Source organism: Ptychodera flava, chromosome 10, assembly GCF_041260155.1.
Source record: "Ptychodera flava strain L36383 chromosome 10, AS_Pfla_20210202, whole genome shotgun sequence".
Lineage (NCBI taxonomy): Eukaryota > Metazoa > Hemichordata > Enteropneusta > Ptychoderidae > Ptychodera > Ptychodera flava.
In genome coordinates, this window is record NC_091937.1 from 26,242,571 (window position 1) to 26,263,641 (window position 21,071).

Genomic DNA, 21,071 nt, shown 5'->3' on the forward strand with positions numbered 1-21,071 from the left:
TGCAAAAGTCGACAAAGCCGGCGTGACCACCACAAGCTGCCACACTGTGGCCCATCTGCCCAAAAGTGGCATAATAATAACCCGCCCGTAAGCGGCAAAAAGAATCACTTGCCTATAAAGGTACAAATAACCATTTACCTATAAAGGTACAAATAATCACTTGCCAATAAGAGGCGCAAACAATCACTTGCCAGTAAGCGGCACAGACTGCCCACAGAGGCCGAGAAAAAATCACAGATTGATTAGCAATAACTGCAAACATTGATTCTCACTGAAATTAGCAAATAATTTTGACATTTTACTTCTTTTCCTTCATCATACAAACAATTTGGCAATCACATACACTTATATTTTACTTAGGGGTAAATCGAACCACTTGCATTTTTATGCTATCAGCCACCACAACAGGTCAGTTATTTATTACATTGTAATATCGATAGTCTAAATTAGAAGATTCAACACTTCTTTGGTGCATTATCATCATACGATTTTCTTGTGAATAGTGACATTTTTACCCACAGACTCCATCAACCCTATCCTCTACTTTTCCTGTGTAACAGTCTAACAAGAGTTAGACTGTCTACAGTAGTGCAAGGGTTGATACTATAAACAAATAATATAGACATACTTATAATCAAAGTGTACAATCTAAGTATTCAGACCATTAAAAATACCATCTACACTGTTCGAAGCATTGCTCTTCACTTGAATTTTGGGAAAATCTAGAGTAATACACAACAGCCTTACACTGATCATAGTTTACATTATTTGTCATTTTATAAGTACAGATTGAAGCACCTTGTAACATCTGTTATTGTCGCATCTTTCATATAAGAAAATACAAAACAAATACAATGAGAGTAAAAAGATCAAGCACAAAGACTAGAAATGAAAAAAGCAAGTTACACATGCAACATAAAAGACAACAGTTGTCTATTCAACCAAAATCTTACAAGAAGGTTATTGTTGAAGGAGATGGGAACTGTTTATTCCGTGCTATAAGTCAAGGCATCTATGGAACACAAGACCATCATAACGCTATCAGATTGCAAACTATAAATTACATAATTGATCATTGGGATGAATATGAGGAACCAATTAAAGGAGAATATGAAAGATGGCACATAAATAATCCAGATCAATACAAGCAGTTCATGTCTAAATCTGAGCCAGGTTTTGCAACTTATGGAGGTGACATTGAATTGACTGCAGCTGCATTTGCATACAATGTCAACATTGTTGTACATCTAGATATACAGAGTGAACCATTAAAAACTGTAGGTAATTCTTCTGTAACTGTACATCTGTTATATCACCCAATTCGTGTACGAGGAGAAATTGATAGCGGCCATTATGACTTTTTGCAAAGTATAGAAACACATCTTACTTGGGCACTTAATGCTGGTGATGCATTGGATGAAACAGATGATATGTCTGCGATAACAAGAAGCTGTACAAATTACAGAGAATGCGAAAAAGAGAGGGACAGGATTGCAAAAAGACAAAAGAGAAAACAAAGTGGGTTCAGAGAAAATGAAAAAATTACTGATTTTACAAGAAAGAGAACCAAGAGAAGTAATGATATTTGGAGACAACGTGAACAGCAGAGAAATGCTCATTCAATGAAATTAAGAAGAAGTGATGAAGTTTACAGAGAAAGTGAACAGCAGAGAAATGCTCAATCAATGAAATTAAGGAGAAGTGATGAGGTTTACAGAGAAAGTGAACAGCAGAGAAATGCTAATTCAATGAAATTAAGAAGAAGTGATGAAGTTTACAGAGAAAGTGAACAGCAGAGAAATGCTCAATCAATGAAATTAAGGAGAAGTGATGAGGTTTACAGAGAAAGTGAACAGCAGAGAAATGCTAATTCAATGAAATTAAGAAGAAGTGATGAAGTTTACAGAGAAAGTGAACAGCAGAGAAATGCTAATTCAATGAAATTAAGAAGAAGTGATGAAGTTTACAGAGAAAGTGAACAGCAGAGAAATGCTAATTCAATGAAATTAAGAAGAAGTGATGAAGTTTACAGACAAAATGAAAGACATAAAGATGTCATTGCTAAAAAAAATAAGCGAAATTCCTCTGCTCCTAAATCTACAGAACAGCTTATTGAAAATTTCCATGAATCAGTTCGAGATGGTCCAACTTTTGTATGTGTGTGCTGTGAACAGCTGTGGTACAGAGAAAGTGTTGTAAACTACAATAATATCAAAAGTAAATTGTCTGTATTTGCATTGACCCACATAAATGCTACAGATGATGAAATGTTGCCACTATGTAAAACTTGTTACTCGTATTTAAAAGACTCAAAACTACCTCCTTGTGCCATTACAAATAAAATGTCATTTCCAGTAATCCCCCCTGAGTTACAATTACATCCACTAGAAGAAAGACTTGTTGCTTTACGTATTCCATTCATGCAAATAAGAGAATTGCCACGGGGCAGACAAGTCAGTCTAAGAGGTAACATTGTCAATGTTATATCTGATGTATCTAGTACTGTTTCTACATTACCGAGGACTTTGAATGAATCACAAACAATACCTGTCAAATTTAAAAGAAAAATAAGCTATAGTCATGCCTATCAGGTGCAAAATGTTAGACCTCAGAAAGTTTTCCAGGCGGCAAAGTGGTTAATAGAAAACAGTCCTCTTTATAAGGCAGAGAAAGTAACAGTTTCTACCTGTTGGGATGTTTGTGAAAAGAATGGAACAAATGTTGAATTGAGAGAATTTTGTGATGACAGTGGCTGCAATAGGTCTTCTCAAACGTCTGAAAGCGAAAACTGTAAGCATGATGGTGAACATGAGAATAATCATGATGATGATGATGATGATGATGATGGACAGAACAAAAAAAATATAGAGGATCATCTTGGTGGTACATTAGATACAATGTTGTCTCACTTGCATGATGACCATACTGATTCAGAAGGTGCATTTTGTTACGCACCCGGTGAAGGCAACAGACCATTAGGTATATTTCAAGACAAGTATTCTGAAGAACTTTCCTTTCCAACCATATATTGTGGTCAGCCAAGACCAAGTGAACGATTGATACCAGTATCATACAGCACACTCTGCAAATGGGAAATGCGACACAAAGATAGAAGAGTTGCCAAATCTGTTCCTAACATTTTCTTTAAAGTGAAAAAGTTACAAATTCAGCAAATCAAAGACAAGGCAACATTGTGCTTGCGTAAATGTAATCTGAAGGGACGTAAAGTAACAGCAGGTGAAATACAATCTCCCCAAAATGTGGACAAGATTGTGCGACTTGATGAGGGATTCAGAGTATTAAAAACATTAAGAGGTTCGCCACCGTATTGGGAAAGTGCGAAGAGAGACATATTTGCTATGATACGGCAGCTTGGTATTCCCACATTTTTCATGTCTTTCTCATCAGCAGAATCTAAATGGATACATCTATTGAAAATTCTAGGAAAGACAGTTCATGATAAAGAATATACAGAAAATGAAATAAGAAATATGTCATGGAGTACAAAATCTGAGTTGATCAAGTCAGACCCTGTTACTTGTGCTCGACACTTTGACCGTACCTTTCAGCGATTTATGCATGATTTTCTCATGAGCTCACTTCATCCAGTTGGTGAAATACAGGACTTCTTTTACAGAGTGGAGTTTCAACAACGGGGATCACCCCATATACATATGCTTCTATGGATCAAAGATAGCCCTCAGTATAATGAGAATAGTGATGATGAAGTAACCAAGTTTATCGATCAGTACATTACATGTGACAATGATACGGATGACGAGTCCTTTGCTGAGTTGATAAATTATCAGATGCATAGACATGCAAAGACATGTAAAATCAAAGGGCAGTGTGTTTGTAGATTTGGCTTTCCAGTGCCGCCTATGCCAAGAACAATGATATTGCAACCATTACCTATGGATATTGATGACAGCACAGAGCAGACACTTAAAGAACATTATGCACGTATCAAAAGTGTACTTGCTGATCTTCAATTTGGAGAAAATCTGTCTTTTTCTGAATTCTTAGATAAATTGCAACTGGATGAAACAACCTACATTAATGCAGTACAATCATCTCTAACAAGTGATAAAATATTCCTCAAGAGATCACCAAATGAAATAAGAATTAACAATTATAATGAGATTCTACTGAAAGCTTGGAGAGCAAATATGGACATCCAGTTTATAATAGATCCTTATGCCTGTGCTATGTACATAGCATCTTACATAAGCAAAGCTCAGCGTGGAATGAGTAACTTGCTAGCTAGAGCTGTAGATGAAGTGAGAGAAGGAAATCAAGACATCAGGGAAAGTGTCAGACACATTGGAAACAAATTCCTTAATCATGTTGAAGTTAGTGCTCAAGAGGCTGTGTATCTCACTATGCAAATGAAACTCAGAAGAGCTTCACGTAGTTTCATATTTGTTAATACATCACCACCCGATGATAGAGTTATCCTACTGAAACCATTGGATGAAATACAAAATATGAAAGAAAATGCCACTGATATAGAAAGTGATAATATCTTGAAGAAATATGAACAGCGTCCAAAAGCCATTGAGAAACTGTGCTTGGCAGATTTGGCTGCTTGGTATACTTTTCAGTGGGTAAAAGATGATCAACAAGATCAGGATAAAGACAATGATGAATTGTACCATTCTGAAGATGATGACAGTCAAACAAGTTATCGTGTAGGTGGTCTTTTGTACAAGAAACGCACTAAAAGTAAAGTGATCAGATATGTTCGGTTTCATAAAGAGAAAGACAGAGAAAATTATTACAGAGAGTTGATAATGTTGTTCTATCATTGGCGACATGAAAATCAATACTTGCTGGTTGTAGACACATATTATGACCGCTACTTGCAAATCAAACAGGAGGTTGATGCCAAGGAAAAAGAGTACAATAAGAATGCTGAAGCATTAGATCAAGCAATAGAAGCAGTGCAGAACACAGCTATGGATATGTTTGATAATGTTGCTCCAAATACACAACATCAAGAAAGACAAGACTGTGCACAAGGACCAAGTGACACTATGAACATATTTGCCCCACATAATAGCAGTCATTCACAATATGACATAGGACAAGACATTGGAATTGCTGTGAATAATCCAAATATGGAAGAACTTCATCAACCACGGATGGCTAACAGTGAACTGTACCCCCTTCTACAGACTCTCAACAAGAAGCAAAAACAAATATTTATCATATAATTCATTGGATTAAAACAAAGAAAGATCCTTTGTATGTGTTTGTAACAGGGGAGCAGGAGTTGGTAAAATCTCTGGTTCTGAAATCACTGTATCAGGTACTTCTGAAACATCTTTCAAGTCTCCCTGGTCAAAATCCCGACAATATATTTTTATTGCTCATGGCACCAACGGGAAAGGCTGCTTACAATATCAAGGGAAACACAATTCACTCAGCTCTGCAAATTCCTGCAAGTCAAGGCTTTCATTACAGACCTTTAACATCAGAAAGACTGAATACTTTGCAAGCAAAGTATAGAAATCTAAAAGTCATTTTCATTGATGAAATCTCCATGGTTGGTAATGGCATGTTCAATTATATCAACCTTAGACTTCAACAAATCATGGGAAATAATCAACTCTTTGGTGGTGTCAGTATAGTTGCATTTGGTGACTTATATCAATTAAAGCCTGTCTTTGATGGCTGGATATTTAATGATCTTAGGCATGATTACGGACCACTTGCCTTAAATATCTGGAAAGAACTTTTCAAAATGTTCGAATTAACAGATATCATGCGCCAAAAAGATGACTTGGATTTTGCTGAATTACTGAATCGTATTCGTGAAGGAAAACAGACATCACATGACATAAATGTTCTTAAAACTCGGATACTACAAAGGAATAATGAAAACCCACTTTATGATGATTCAGTAGTCCATCTATATTGTGAGAACAGACTTGTTGATAACCACAATGTGTTAGTGTATGATAGACTTACAGAAACTAAAACAATTATATCTGCAACTGATACTGTAATTGGAGATGTCTCTGAAACAGTGAAACAAAAAACATTATCCATAGTTGCTATGTTAGGTCCTCAAAAGACAATGGGATTAATATCTCAATTATCTGTTGGAATTAATCAACGAGTTGAACTCTGCATGAATCTGTCTGTTGATGATGGATTAATAAATGGCACCCCAGGGATAATAAAGTTGATTGATGGACCAGACTTGGATCATGTCACAGTTCTATGGATTTTATTTGATGATAGTACAGTTGGCAAAGCAGTGCGACAAGAAAAAAGACATTTATACCAGAGGAGAATTACCAAAACATGGACACCCATTACACAGATATCACGGCAATTCAGAGTAGGAAGACACAAAAATGCTGAAGTTGTGAGAAAACAATTTCCTATTAGACCAGCCAGTGCAAAGACTGTCCACCGTTGCCAAGGTGATACTCTAAATGATGTGGTTGTTGATTTTAGCACTGCCTCAAACAGAAACCAGTGTCATATACACTATGTTGCTCTGAGCAGAGTCACTAAACTTGCTGGTCTTCACATAACCACATTACAGGAAAATCAAATATCAGTCAGCAGTGATGTCACAGAAGAAATACAACGCATGAGATCACATTCCATGTTACAACTTTGTTTGACTTTTCCCTATGATATACAAAGCAAATTTATTGTTGCTTATCAAAATGTAAGATCTCTTCATTGCCATTTTCAAGATGTTGTCAATGATTTCAGTTTGACATCAGTTGATGTACTTATTTGCAGTGAATCAAGATTACAAAGTGGTGATCAGAATGATGATTACAGAATTCCAGGTTTTGAAATTTACAGATATGATGATAAAAGTAATCAACAAACAAGAAGACCATATCATGGCATGATTTTGTATAGCAAGCCTAACACACTGGAATCTCTTCCGCAATCACTGCATTATTATAACTGTGATTTTGTCACTGCGATATACAAAACAACATTTGGATTAGTTCAAGTTGTTGCTGTTTATATTCCCCTTCAACATCAATAAATAATTTACAATGTGCTCTTCTCAAAATTATAGATGAAATCGACTACACTGTACCAACTGTGCTCCTTGGTGATTTCAATGTGGATTTGCTAGAGCAAACAACAACGAGACAATTGACAGAGCTTATGACAAACCAGCTCCAGTATAGACAATTAATTCAACAACCAACAACAGACTATGGATCTTGTCTTGATCATATTTATACCAACATTCACTGCACACAATTTGGTATACTTGAATCATACTACAGTGATCACAAACCAATCTGGATTGCATTGTAAACAATAAACTCCATCCATATACTTTTGAAAATTACAGGATTTGTTGTTCAGTGTAACGTACAGTGTGTATTTCATTTTATAAAATTGAATGAATTAATGGTGCAGGCACCTGCACCAAGTTCTTATCACATTTTTCATAGATTATAGTGCAAGTCCATAATGTGTCAAAATGCTAATAAAAGTGATTGTGTCACAAATATTCTGTGTAAATCAATATTCAATTAGTCACACTGTACCATAAAATGCAAAAATCCAAATTTTAAAATGCATAGAAATATGTCCATATATTTTAATTCTGAGAAACAAAATACTATGTCAAACCCACAATGTTACCCATTATACGAGGCTTTCCTCCAAATTTTGATGCAAGACCCTCGGTCGTCACCACTAATCCCAGCTTATCAGCAACAGTATTAATCAAGCCCTTTCACGATTTCGCGTACCAACGTTCTATACCCATGATGTTTTTCGAATCTATCGCCTTCGTTATTGCAACCACTCTAATTTACAATATTGCGAATTCACTGATGTTTGCTACACCGCAAAAATATTTTCTGTAATTTCATAAAATTTGACTAAACGGCAAAACTGCATTTGACAGCGCTAAAATAAATAGAAATATGTACAAAACGCCCAATTAACAAAGTTTTGTCGACAGAATGGGTCTGAAAACAGGCGAAATATGTTTGATCATAGCAGACCTGTGTTAAGGTGGAGGTCTACTCAAAATAAAAAGTATGTCAATTTCCTGATTTTTGCATATGTTGTGGCCGATCAATTATATTAACAAAAATAAACAGAAAAAGGGGGGTTCCCGTGCTACTTTTTGAGTTAGGGGGTCCTAAAGTACCCCTAACCCATGCTATTTTAAGTGTTAAGGGACCTTTTCTCACATTTTGATACTTTCAGCAAAGAACATGCGCAAATCTTGTCAGGGAATATTGTCATTTTTCTGATTTTTTCATATATTGTGCTCTGATCAGTTATATCAACAAATATCAACAGAAAAAGGGGGTTCCCATGCTACTTTTTGAGTTAGGGGCTCGTAAGGCACCCTAACCCCATGCTTTTTCAACTACTGACAGGCCTGTTGTTCGTATGTTTTGCTGGTTTCACTAAAGATCTGGCTCAAAACCTATCAGGGAATATTGTCATTTTTCTGGTTTTTGAATATATTGTGCTCTGAACAATTATGTCAACAAAAATAAACAGAAAAAGGGGGGTCCCCGTGCTACTTTTTGAGTTAGGGGGTCCTATATTACCCCTTACCCATGCTATTTCAACTACAAAGGGGCCTTTTTCTCCCATTTTGATAATTTCAGCAAGGATCATGCTCAAAACTGTCAGGGAATATTGTCATTTTCTGGTTTTTGAATATATTGTGCTCTGAACAATTATGTCAACAAAATTAAACAGAAAAAGGGGGGTCCCAGTGCTACTTTTTGAGTTAGGGGGTCCTATATTACCCCTAACCCATGCTATTTTAACTACAAAGGGGCTTTTCTCCCATTTTGATAATTTCAGCAAGGATCATGCTCAAAACCTGTCAGGGAATATTGTCATTTTTCTGGTTTTGAATATATTGTGCTCTGAACAATTATGTCAACAAAAATAAACAGAAAAAGGGGGGTCCCCGTGCTACTTTTTGAGTTAGGGGGTCCTATATTACCCCTAACCCATGCTATTTCAACTACAAAGGGGCCTTTTTCTCCCATTTTGATAATTTCAGCAAGGATCATGCTCAAAACCTGTCAGGGAATATTGTCATTTTTCTGATTTTTGAATATATTGTGCTCTGAACAATTATGTCAACAAAAATAAACAGAAAAAGGGGGGTCCCCGTGCTACTTTTTGAGTTAGGGGGTCCTATATTACCCCTTACCCATGCTATTTCAACTACAAAGGGGCTTTTTCTCCCATTTTGATAATTTCAGCAAGGATCATGCTCAAAACCTGTCAGGGAATATTGTCATTTTTCTGGTTTTTGAATATATTGTGCTCTGAACAATTATGTCAACAAAAATAAACAGAAAAAGGGGGGTCCCCGTGCTACTTTTTGAGTTAGGGGGTCCTATATTACCCCTTACCCATGCTTTTTCAACTACAAAGGGGCCTTTTCTCCCATTTTGATAATTTCAGCAAGGATCATGCTCAAAACCTGTCAGGGAATATTGTCATTTTTCTGGTTTTTGAATATATTGTGCTCTGAACAATTATGTCAACAAAAATAAACAGAAAAGGGGGGTTCCCGTGCTACTTTTTGAGTTAGGGGGTCCTATATTACCCCTAACCCATGCTATTTCAACTACAAAGGGGCCTTTTTCTCCCATTTTGATAATTTCAGCAAGGATCATGCTCAAAACCTGTCAGGGAATATTGTCATTTTTCTGATTTTTGAATATATTGTGCTCTGAACAATTATGTCAACAAAAATAAACAGAAAAAGGGGGGTCCCCGTGCTACTTTTTGAGTTAGGGGGTCCTATATTACCCCTTACCCATGCTTTTTCAACTACAAAGGGGCCTTTTTCTCCCATTTTGATAATTTCAGCAAGGATCATGCTCAAAACCTGTCAGGGAATATTGTCATTTTTCTGATTTTTGAATATATTGTGCTCTGAACAATTATGTCAACAAAAATAAACAGAAAAAGGGGGGTCCCCGTGCTACTTTTTGAGTTAGGGGGTCCTATATTACCCCTTACCCATGCTTTTTCAACTACAAAGGGGCTTTTTCTCCCATTTTGTAATTTCAGCAAGGATCATGCTCAAAACCTGTCAGGGAATATTGTCATTTTTCTGGTTTTTGAATATATTGTGCTCTGAACAATTATGTCAACAAAAATAAACAGAAAAAGGGGGGTCCCCGTGCTACTTTTTGAGTTAGGGGGTCCTATATTACCCCTTACCCATGCTTTTTCAACTACAAAGGGGCTTTTTCTCCCATTTTGATAATTTCAGCAAGGATCATGCTCAAAACCTATCAGGGAATATTGTCATTTTTCTGAATTTTGAATATATTGTGCTCTGAACAATTATGTCAACAAAAATAAACAGAAAAAGGGGGGTCCCCGTGCTACTTTTTGAGTTAGGGGGTCCTATATTACCCCTTACCCATGCTTTTTCAACTACAAAGGGGCTTTTTCTCCCATTTTGATAATTTCAGCAAGGATCATGCTCAAAACCTGTCAGGGAATATTGTCATTTTTCTGATTTTTGAATATATTGTGCTCTGAACAATTATGTCAACAAAAATAAACAGAAAAAGGGGGGTTCCCATGCTACTTTTGAAGTTAGAGGGTCCCTAAAATACCCCTACCCCATGTTTTTCCCACAGCTGAATAGGGGCCTTTTTCACATTTTGATAATTTCAGCAAGAAATATGCTCAAAACCTGTCAGGGAATATCGTCATTTTTCTTATTTTTGAATATAATATGCTCTGATCAATTATGTCAATAAATATCAACAGAAAAAGTGGAGTTCCCATGCTACTTTTGAAGTTTGAGGGTCCCTAAAGTACCCCTACCCCATGTTTTTTTTAACCAAAAAGGGCCTTTTTCTCACATTTTGACACTTTCAGCAAAGGAACATGCTCAAAACCTGTCATGGAATATTGTCATTTTTCTGATTTTTGAATATATAGTTTCTTTGATCAATTATGTCAACAAAAACAAGAGGGAAAAAAGGTTTAGCAAAGTACATGCTCAAAAATTATCAGAGAATATTGTCATTTTTCTGATTTTTGCTTATGTTGTTGCATTGGTTATATGTCAACAAATATTGAGGAAGTTTCAAGTGTTATTTTTTGAGTTACAGGGTGTCCTTTACACAAGTGTAGAAAAAAAGAGCATAAGCAGGGTTTGACTGATTGATAATGTTGCTTTATTGCTTACTCATATATACTTACATCATAGTATGATATCTTCTTGTATAATCTATATTATATGATAAATATTTATATCAATATTTTATAAATATTATGCTGTATTTACTTATTTGCTCTGGAGTGATTAAAAGATGGAGAATGAATCACCAAGCCAACTGTGCATACACACTAAAAGTATTTCAAGATACAATGGATTGTTAAGTAAGGCATAGTTAGATGCCATAATACCAAGCATAGTATGTACAATAAATATTCTACAAAATCTTTCAGTATTGTCTCAACAGCTCTGCATGACCTGTAAATGACCTCAAAATGACTGGTTTATATGCAAATAGATATTCCAATGTGTAAAATGATTTGAAGTTATAAGAAAAATTGTAATTTGAATACCGTAATGACTACGTTAGTGAACAGAGTGTTGACATGAGTGACATTTCCAAACCAGCTGAGGATAACATAGGACCAAAGTCTCTGAAGCTACTATAGACATTGATACAAAATTTAGTATTTCCTGACTGTATGAAATTATCTCACTAAGGTCATCCTAGGGACCTGTTAACCGAATATTTATACCAGCGGTTGACACAGCTCTGGTGTGTTCTGTAGAGAATAACTTTTTGTGACACATGTATGGATGGAGAAGGTTGATATCTTTGATAGCTCATTTCAGGATGGCCTGACAAAAAATGGTAAAATTAGCTGTAAAAATAAAGACGAGCAAAATTTCATTTGAGGCTGCTTGCTCAGCCATTCTCGTGTATGGGTGATTTTTAGCGTTTTTCATTTTGCGAAATTTTGCAAAAATATTCAACATGTTTTGTGTTTTGCCTCACAAGGCAAATTCCTAACCATGAGAATGGCAGAAAGTATTTGAATCCTAGTACTATAGCTTTCATTGTTTCAGATCTGGTGCAGATTTGGAAGCAGCAGCCTCAAATGCATGATCACTGCATGCACAACACAAGTTGCGGGTACTGGATAGGTGTCCAGTTCTGCTTCAGGCACTGCACTTGCAACCCAGATTTCAAATAATCCTGGGTCTTTGAAAACTGAAGTAATGAAACACAATCACTTGGAAACATTGAGCACTCTGCTGCGATACATATACAGCAATTTGGCATGTCAGAACTTTTTGAACATGATAATCTTCCAAATTCTAGGGACGTCTACAGTCTTGGCTTGGCTCAGCGGTACTGTGTTTGTATTGCGTCACTTCCGTATTTGTAAAATCACCAAAAGAGCACTTCAGGTCTTTAGGTGTGTTCTTTCAAATCGCTGTGATTGGGTGAAAAAGTGTTTATTCTAGGGTCAACGATACAGTTTTCAACAGTAATGAATTTATTTCACCTATTATTATACTTAAGTTTGCTAATGCAATTGAGATGGTTTGTCATGTCAGGAGAACTTTAACAGTTAAGGTTATCAATATCTAACACAAGTCAACATGGAGTTTTCCATAAATTTCAAAGTTACGATGCTAGACATACAGTATTGATTCTGTGAGAGAAAATTTACAAATATTATTGATAACTTATTTGATTTTGTCACCCTTTCTTTTCTATTTTGATTTTTCACTTTCAACAACAATTCAATGCCTTCTTCACCTTTCCTGTGGAATGCAAGCTCTAAATGGCCCATAGCAAGGCCACTGCTTGCAATTTTCTTACACATACATTTACTTATATACCCTTTGAGTACAAGAGTATGTAAGGTTTGCATGTTTAGGCTTGCTGCCTTTGCATGCTCTACAGACTCCCTCACAAACTCCCATGTAAATGTCAACTCATCAAAAGATGGCTGTACCTTTTCAATAAGTTTTTTAACCCTTTCACCACCATGGTTTGTCCCAAATCCATTGTTTTCTATGGTAAAGTTGGACCTGTATACAGGGAACTGGGGGTGAAAGGGTTAAACCTTTCACATCTGCTAAAGCATCATGTGCACTGTAACTTTCTCCTACAAATTTTGAACAAGCTCAACTTGTGAGTACTTTTCACAATCAGGATATGAGGTCTTAAAGACTTTATACAAATCAACAAAGCCAGCAATGTGTGAAGACAATTGATCAACCATATCTGTTGCTACAGCAGCATTATATAAAACTCTACAATCAAATGACTTGATGTTATGTCCAACCAGAATACAAGGTTCTGGTCCAAGAAAGTCACACAATGTCAACAATGCTTGTTTTACAGGTACTGCACTGACAGGTTTTCCATTCTGTGTTAGGATTCCATTTTTCATTGCCAGACCGGTCACTCTTGATGCTGGTTCACTTATTGGAATCCTAGGTATCACATACACATTCAGACACCCTTTTGGTCCAACAGCTGCAAGCTGTGTTATGTGTGATGTTCTTGCTGAAAAAGAAAAAAACTCATGACAAATGGCAAGATAATTTGTTTATGTTATTTTGGATTACAGTAAATTTCAATGAAAATTTCATTTGCTGAGTCAGACTTTGCCCTGGGAGATGAGTAATAAACTGAAACTGACACTTGAGGCATGATTGTCTTGTTGGTATGAAAATAATGTCATCTAACTATTGTCTGTAAACCATTGCTGATTTTGATAAGCAAGTCATGATCATTAAAATAATGCTGTCAGAAATTTGAATCATGGATGAACTTGTTCTGTTTCCAGTAAAAATTTGCTTCAGTTTAATGATTGATCTGTGTGTGTACAGTTCAATAGCCTTTGTAGCCTCTAAAGGTATTACGATGAAGTAGTGAAATGATTGCAATATCAGATTAAACAACACGTATTATCACATTGATAACAACAACACCTACCTGATCCAGTAGTCTCCAGGTCAAAATACACTACAGGTTGATCAGTCAATTCTATTGGTTGTGGAACAGGTTCTGTAGAGAGGGAAGGTATCTCCTGTATATCTTGGGTTTCTGAATAAAAAAATAGAAACAGATACAGATAAAATATATGGGAATGAATGATTCAGTTTTTACTTCTAATGAAACAGAATATTCACAAAATAGTACAGCCTATGGTCCATGGCTAAATGTTTTAGGTATTTGGCAAATCACAAACTTTAAGCAGACATGAACTGAGTAACTATTCTTACAATTATGCAAATAAAAAAATTGCCATCCAGCAAATGATAGAGTACATCAGGTCACTCAATGACTATGTGCACACTTGTAGATGAAATGGTACATGTCATAATGTAAGCATTAGGTTTTTGTGTGATCATTTACAATATTACCACATCAATAAATGTCAAACTTACTACAAACCTTCATGCACATGTTTCATCAGTTTTATGACATTGAGTTGAAAGGTAAGTCAGTATATGCAGGGAGCCATATCAATACAAGCATTCAACTATTAGCAATTTAGAGTCATTTTACATTGATTCTAAAATCATTCACCTACATCTATCTGAATCCAAACTTTCATTCAATCAATTATAAACAAGATTAAACAAGTAATTACTTTGAACAAGGTCATTCCTGTTGTGTATGTGTCACCTTCACGGAGTTCTTGGACACTCTGTTGTAAACACTTGTTTGCCTTCAGCTTGATACGATGTTTTTTGGCACACCGGGTCTGGCTCTTCATCCGTCTCTTTCTTTCTTGATTATCCAGATAGGACGCACGTGACACACAATACTTCCCTGGAGACATGACAATCCGTTCATTTACCTATGGCAAAACAATGACAAGTTTACAATGACATCAGTATAAATTTTTGAAATATTTTTGTTGTATTGTTAACTGAATGGGCTGTCTCGACTCCAGTTTGAAATTATTTATGGTCATAAGATACAATTTCTTGTATTTGCCAAAATCTCACAGAATAGAAGTAATTATACTTCATGTCCAGGGAAAGTGTGAGAATACAACTTCAAAAGCCAACACTTCAGGGTACATTTGTGATAAGAAGAACTACATAAATAGCTTCCTAGAGTGGCTAGACAGATCCAAATTGATGACACTATGAAAGGAAGTAACGGTAGTTTCATTGTCCCTGAAAAATTCTATAAATATGTGCCATGACCATAAGCAATGTGTAGATTGATGCTAACTCGATCCACATCACATGGTCACTGGGCTGGTTTGAAACAATGTTTGTAATTTCTGGCATAAATATAACACTTGAGTCGCATTATGACCAGTCCAGTGTTACTGTCAGCTTATGGAAAACTAGCGTTTCTGTGCACTGACTATATTATCAAGCCATCTGTTCGCTTTGAGGTAAACGTGAGACTTGGCACTCGCGCGCGTGCATGAAACAAAAAAAGTAAAAAATTCGTACTTACCAATTGCAAGTTTGGTATTTACATCCAAAATCGTTTTATTTGGTCCGTGTCTCAGGCCAAGGGAATAACGTTGACAAAATTACAAATGGGGTTGCAACACCTGACAAGCAGCCAGCTACCCAGTTTTTCCATGCCCAGACCATGACGAGTCTCGCTGATAGTGTCGGTCATCCGTAACGCCAGGCTGCATTGCTTGCAGCCAGATATAAACCATCTGCAAGGATACCAAGATCAACAATTCGCTTACCATCTCTCCTCGTGGCACTGTAGGTTGTTGGCCGCCAAGGATCGTAGACTTCATCATATTCACATATGACTACTTCATATGGGTTCCGGAACCGAGTTGCACGAGCAAACATAGCAATGGTCGTCAGCCGTTGTGGCCGCAGTCGACTCGACAAGAGTATCAGATTTTAAATTTCATGACTAGAGGATTGCCATTTATCCTTGAGGGCCTCACAAACTCTTCTGGCTCTGTTTTGTGTTCCTTTGGTAGTGAATCTACCTGTGACTTTCAGCTGACTGGCACGATCAAACGACATAGTTTCACTGATAGCGCGACGTAGTTTGATGGCTAATGGCGGTATGATACGCAGGGTCCAGTCCATTTACGGTACCTTCTTAAATCGATCACATCGATGCCAATATCGTGGAAATTTACAATATTTTATCGTCACATAATTAATTTGATCATTCATAACAACCATCATCAAGTTAATACGTTTACCTTCATTTATGCGTAACACAGCCTAAATTTAAGATGTCGCAAATAATCTCCTTTTGCGATATTTAGCTCACTCTGTTACGACATAAATATTGCGCAACACCTGCGCAGACGTCGATTTTCGTACATAGTCCCCGTCCTTAAATAAATTAGGCGCTATAGATTCGAAAAGCATCATGGGTGTAGAACGTTGTATGCGAAACCGAGAAAGCCCCATGACCTGTAACTTTTGACATTATTTTTATGATTTTATGTTTAAATTAAAATTAGTTCATAGAAATATAACTCTTATAACACAAACAAAAGCCGGACCAATTTGATTTAAAGTTGAAAGAAGGATAAGTTCTGTGGCATACATATGAATGTCATTTCACTTGACAATATCAGAACAGTATTCATATTGTTGTTTTCACATTTTTGTCATTTCGAAGTTTAATTCATCTGCACTAAGATTGTCATATGCTCCCTCTTGTGATAGGGACAGCAACTGTAACTTTCAACGCATTTCTCAATATTGTTGATCCTGATGTTTCACAGTTTACTGTTTCTTTACCAGTACGGAAAGAACACAGATGTTATACACTTTAAAGTTGTCACTCCATTACTTTTGTATAAATAAAAACTCTGTCATGTTCACACCAGAAAGACTACTCTCTTGCTGTTTTCCAGTACATTACACAAATGGTATTTCAAGATTATAACACATCCCATATTCACATTCGTTAATAATGAATATATTACAGCACCAGCCTTTCTTATGGATGGCAAAAATAATTTCAATTCTGATAGCAAATATCAATATGAATATCAGATGAAGTACATAAATCATTGCAACTGCACCAAATGACTTGTAATTTGCCAGATACTGTACAACCATTTATTACTACTCGGATTTACTTTCATGGTTTGATGATCAGAGAAATTTCAATGGATTTTAAACGCACAGGCTCAGCTTTAGAACAATCACTCCTATTGTTATGTTTCATTTTCATTGGAATTTACTGCAGGTGGTTTTATCAATGATAATCAAAATAGCAAAATTAAAACCCAGCAGAAAATTAATGCTTTCACTGCATGTAGACTATATTGCATGCTGATTTCTGATTTCATTACCACAACAATAGCTCACATAACCAGGAGAAATCTTTGATTTCAACTATAATATGTATGTATAAATCTTTGCATAAATAATGATTAATCAAAATTCGGTACACACTCCTTGCAGACCATGTGACTGATAGTACTACATTTCGAATTTCAACATCATAGATCATGTCTGATTCTGTCACATAATTCTAATGATGACATATTATGGCATTGCTGTTTGTTTATTCACCGGAGACCAGTATAAAACCAAACCAGCCAAATTTTGGCGTTACCCCCTCACCTTTGACCTCACTAAAAATGTATTTCTCTCATTCTTACCAATACAACCACACGACTTCAAACATTCAATAGTTATGAACAGAACCTCTGACTGTTCATTGCCAATGAAAATCAGTGTCACTGTTCAATATATACATGTAGACTGTAAGGTACAGTCGTGTGAGGGCGCTCTGTTTTTTAAGCCGGGCATATGGAGCGCCCTCACACGGCTGTACTTTACATTCTATATTCATATTATAACTTTGAAACTTTATCGTCCAACTATTCTAATTTTGAGAAATTCGGGAACAAATTTTGTCATCTATTGACACATTTTCCTTCTTCATAAAAGCCAATACCCAAGAAGTACTTTACAAAATGTGCACGCGAGGCCATTCAGTTCATATCTGGTTTACTCTTAAGCTGCGTTCACAAGAAAGAAGTGAGGGGGGCTGGAGGAATTCAGGGGGCATTCGGACATTTAGGGGTAGTTGGGGAGACTAGAAAGTTTTGTTCTGCCTAGGGTGGGGGCTGAACATATTTTGGTTCCCTTTTACTTTTCCGATTCCAAGGTTTTGTGGGTAATTTAATGGAAATTTGATAACATTTTAATGCCGTCCAATTGTTCTAATGTAAGCAATAATTAAACAAGATGTAGAACCATTTTGTCGCATTACATTCTCGAAAAAATCTAAAATAGTATAAATTTTCGTAAACACAAGTAGGCCTAGTATCGGGGCAGAAGCTGAAAGTGTTGATATTTTTTTCTATGCAATATATCAAATACAGTTTCTTGCTGTCTCCCTACAGCATGCTGAAACACACAATGTTCAGTTTGTCGACAAAAGCCTGCATATATAAATATTGGGTGATAATTGAATTAGAGTCCAGGCTGAAAGTCATTTGTTAATGCACGGTACAAATGCTGGTACACATTCACAGGCTGTGTTGGCAAGCTTAATACTGGACAGTTCAACATGCTGTAGGGAGAAGAAAAACAACAAAGCTGTATAAACCGAACAAAACTATTGTCAAAATTATGAAAGTACTGCCCTGCTACTGCCTACGGACAGTGTCACTGTCACTGCATACCGGCAGTGACAGAGATAGCTCTGACTATGAAGTAGCTGAAGAAGAGTTCGGGTTATGTGACGCTCATGACAGTGAAACATACTTGTACACAAGATCAGGCCAGAAAGCAACACATGGAAGGCCAGGAGACTTGAAAGTTATCAGGATTTTTGAATTCTGGCATATGGGAATAATCAAATATTAAAGGAGGATGGTCATCATGCTTGATTTTCTAATTTTTATACAATTACATGCTCATCGTAAAATAACACAAAAGTAAAACTTTGTACAGAAGAGACTCTAGTTTAAATGAAAAACATGTGTGACTATAAATAGAAATGTTTTAATTTTAACAAATTTACCATTATCACACTAAAAGTTCCAGATATTAAGATGTATATTTGATAGAATATTCGAACCTACTGTCAATTTTGCAAAACGTTTCTAAGTAGCATCTAATGTAGCCAAGAATTCACAATTTGCATACTTCATGACTGCTTTTTGTGTGCTGTTCAGCAGGTGTCATTGACCTGGCTAGAGATGGATTAACTGAAGTCGGCTTAGAGTGAAAAGTCAAATAAAGTCCTCGGACGCGTTTAAAACAATCATTTTAGGAACTGGCCTTGTAAGCATGGCTCTAGAAGCTGCTAATAACAGGCAGTGTGAACATCTGCCAGCAGAACTGCTAAATAGGCCAACATGTTTATTTTTTCTTTGCGTGCATCTCTAATAAATATGCGGCCATATGATAAATGGAGGGGGGACTTGAAAATTTTTTGATCATATAGATGGGCGGACTTGAAAATGTTTTAGGGTATTGAGGGGGTCTGAAAAAAATTAATCACGATTCCTTAAACCCTCCCCATCCGTTCTTTGTGAACGAAGCCTTAATTGCAACGGACTTCTAATGCTCAAAGTTGAAATGGAATGAGCATTTTCCCGATAGTCGGGAAACTTTATACTCAATTTTACCTGGTGAGAAATCTATTTAACAAATATGAATAAATTTAAAACAAAACCCGAGCCAAATAATCAAACTTCCCTCATATTATTTAATAACAATACTAAATAGCAACAAGCAATTTCATAAGTTGGTCTATGAGACAAACTTATATTTGTTATTTCGGCCTTACGTTGATTGAATAATCTCCAGAAAAGCACAATTTACGCCCGCTGACTTTTTATTTGAAAGCGTGCTTTTTCAGTTTGAGAATCATGCATGTCATAAATTCAAATGAATTTGCAAAGCAGAACTTCAGTCAGTGAAAATACCAGGTAGTTGGACGGGCATCACTGATTTACAAAGAAAATTAATATTTTGAACCACTTTCAAAAGAGAAGTAAAAGTAAGTCAGATGTTAAATATTTGCTTCGTACATTCATGACGCACGGCAACTTCAAAGTTCTGTAATTACGATGCCAACCTCTGCTTTCAATTACTTTTCAAGTCACTTCCATCACAGGGTACTGCAGGCATTATTCGTCTAGAATTTATGAATATGTTCAATAATCGTTATGTAAAACCTTTTCATTATACTGGCCTTGCCTGTGTCTAGTGTATACCTATTACTTTACCTTCGCTATCTCACTATAGTATTCCGCTGTAATTATAAACCTTTTCTCCAGTTGAGTACTTTTCCATTTGCCCGCACGCTAAATCTGCGCACGAATACTTTTTTGGCAAACCGCTTCGTTGGCGGTACCTCACATTGTCTGAAATACCGCTCGAATACACGTTACCACTTTGGGAAGCATGAATTGAGAAGTAGGCATGTCCAAAGAGATATTGATATTGACAAACTACAGTGCTCTATAAGTGGGAAGTGAAAGTTACGTTGATGATCATGCCTCGATGGGACCAATTGACCTATGTGATGGGGAACTACATGTTAAGTAATTACCTCATTTGTGTACGCATACCATTGTTTCCGAGGCAAATTATATGTTTACGATAACATGTCTGAAAATGTACTGTCATTCTGCAAAGTACTACAGATTTATTGTCATCGCGCAAGTGTATCTCATTCAATATTAATATTTTCAACTCAAGGATAACATAGTAAAATATTATTACCGTAAAATACAATTGGAAGTAGTTTGGGATAATGGGGAAATTACGTCACTTTTCTAAAGGATACTGAAGCGAAAAATACAATATCGAATTCATCGGCCATCTGATAATATCTCTTAACTGGTATAGTAGTAAATAGTCGGACGATGGCGAAATCAAATAGAATATAAAATAATCCAGAAAGAAGAGTGCTGCTTATTTAGAATGTAGAACAAGGAAAATGTCAATCGCAACAAATTTGAATTTCTGATATTTTGAAATTATTAGACGACAATTTAACAATGATGTACTAACTTCAAATATTTCGACCTGACAAAATATACCATGGACTCTCACTATACGCGTGTATATACAAAGCATATGGTATATT

The 21,071-nt window shown here is 36.1% G+C and overlaps 1 protein-coding gene and 1 long non-coding RNA gene across 2 annotated transcripts; one reads left to right on the top strand and one right to left on the bottom strand.

The window, feature by feature from the left end:
• Positions 1-908: 908 nt before the first annotated feature.
• On the top strand, positions 909-5,216 carry LOC139141580 (uncharacterized). The gene has a single exon (XM_070711173.1). It carries the CDS (start codon positions 909-911, stop codon positions 5,214-5,216), a length of 4,308 nt encoding a protein of 1,435 aa, XP_070567274.1.
• A 5,994-nt stretch (positions 5,217-11,210) lies between these two features.
• LOC139142349 (uncharacterized) lies at positions 11,211-14,657 on the bottom strand. The gene is made up of 3 exons (XR_011554370.1): positions 14,644-14,657; positions 13,983-14,093; positions 11,211-13,550 (listed from the first exon to the last, which is right to left on the bottom strand). It is a non-coding gene; the product is annotated as an uncharacterized lncRNA (long non-coding RNA).
• Between the last annotated feature and the right edge of the window lie 6,414 nt (positions 14,658-21,071).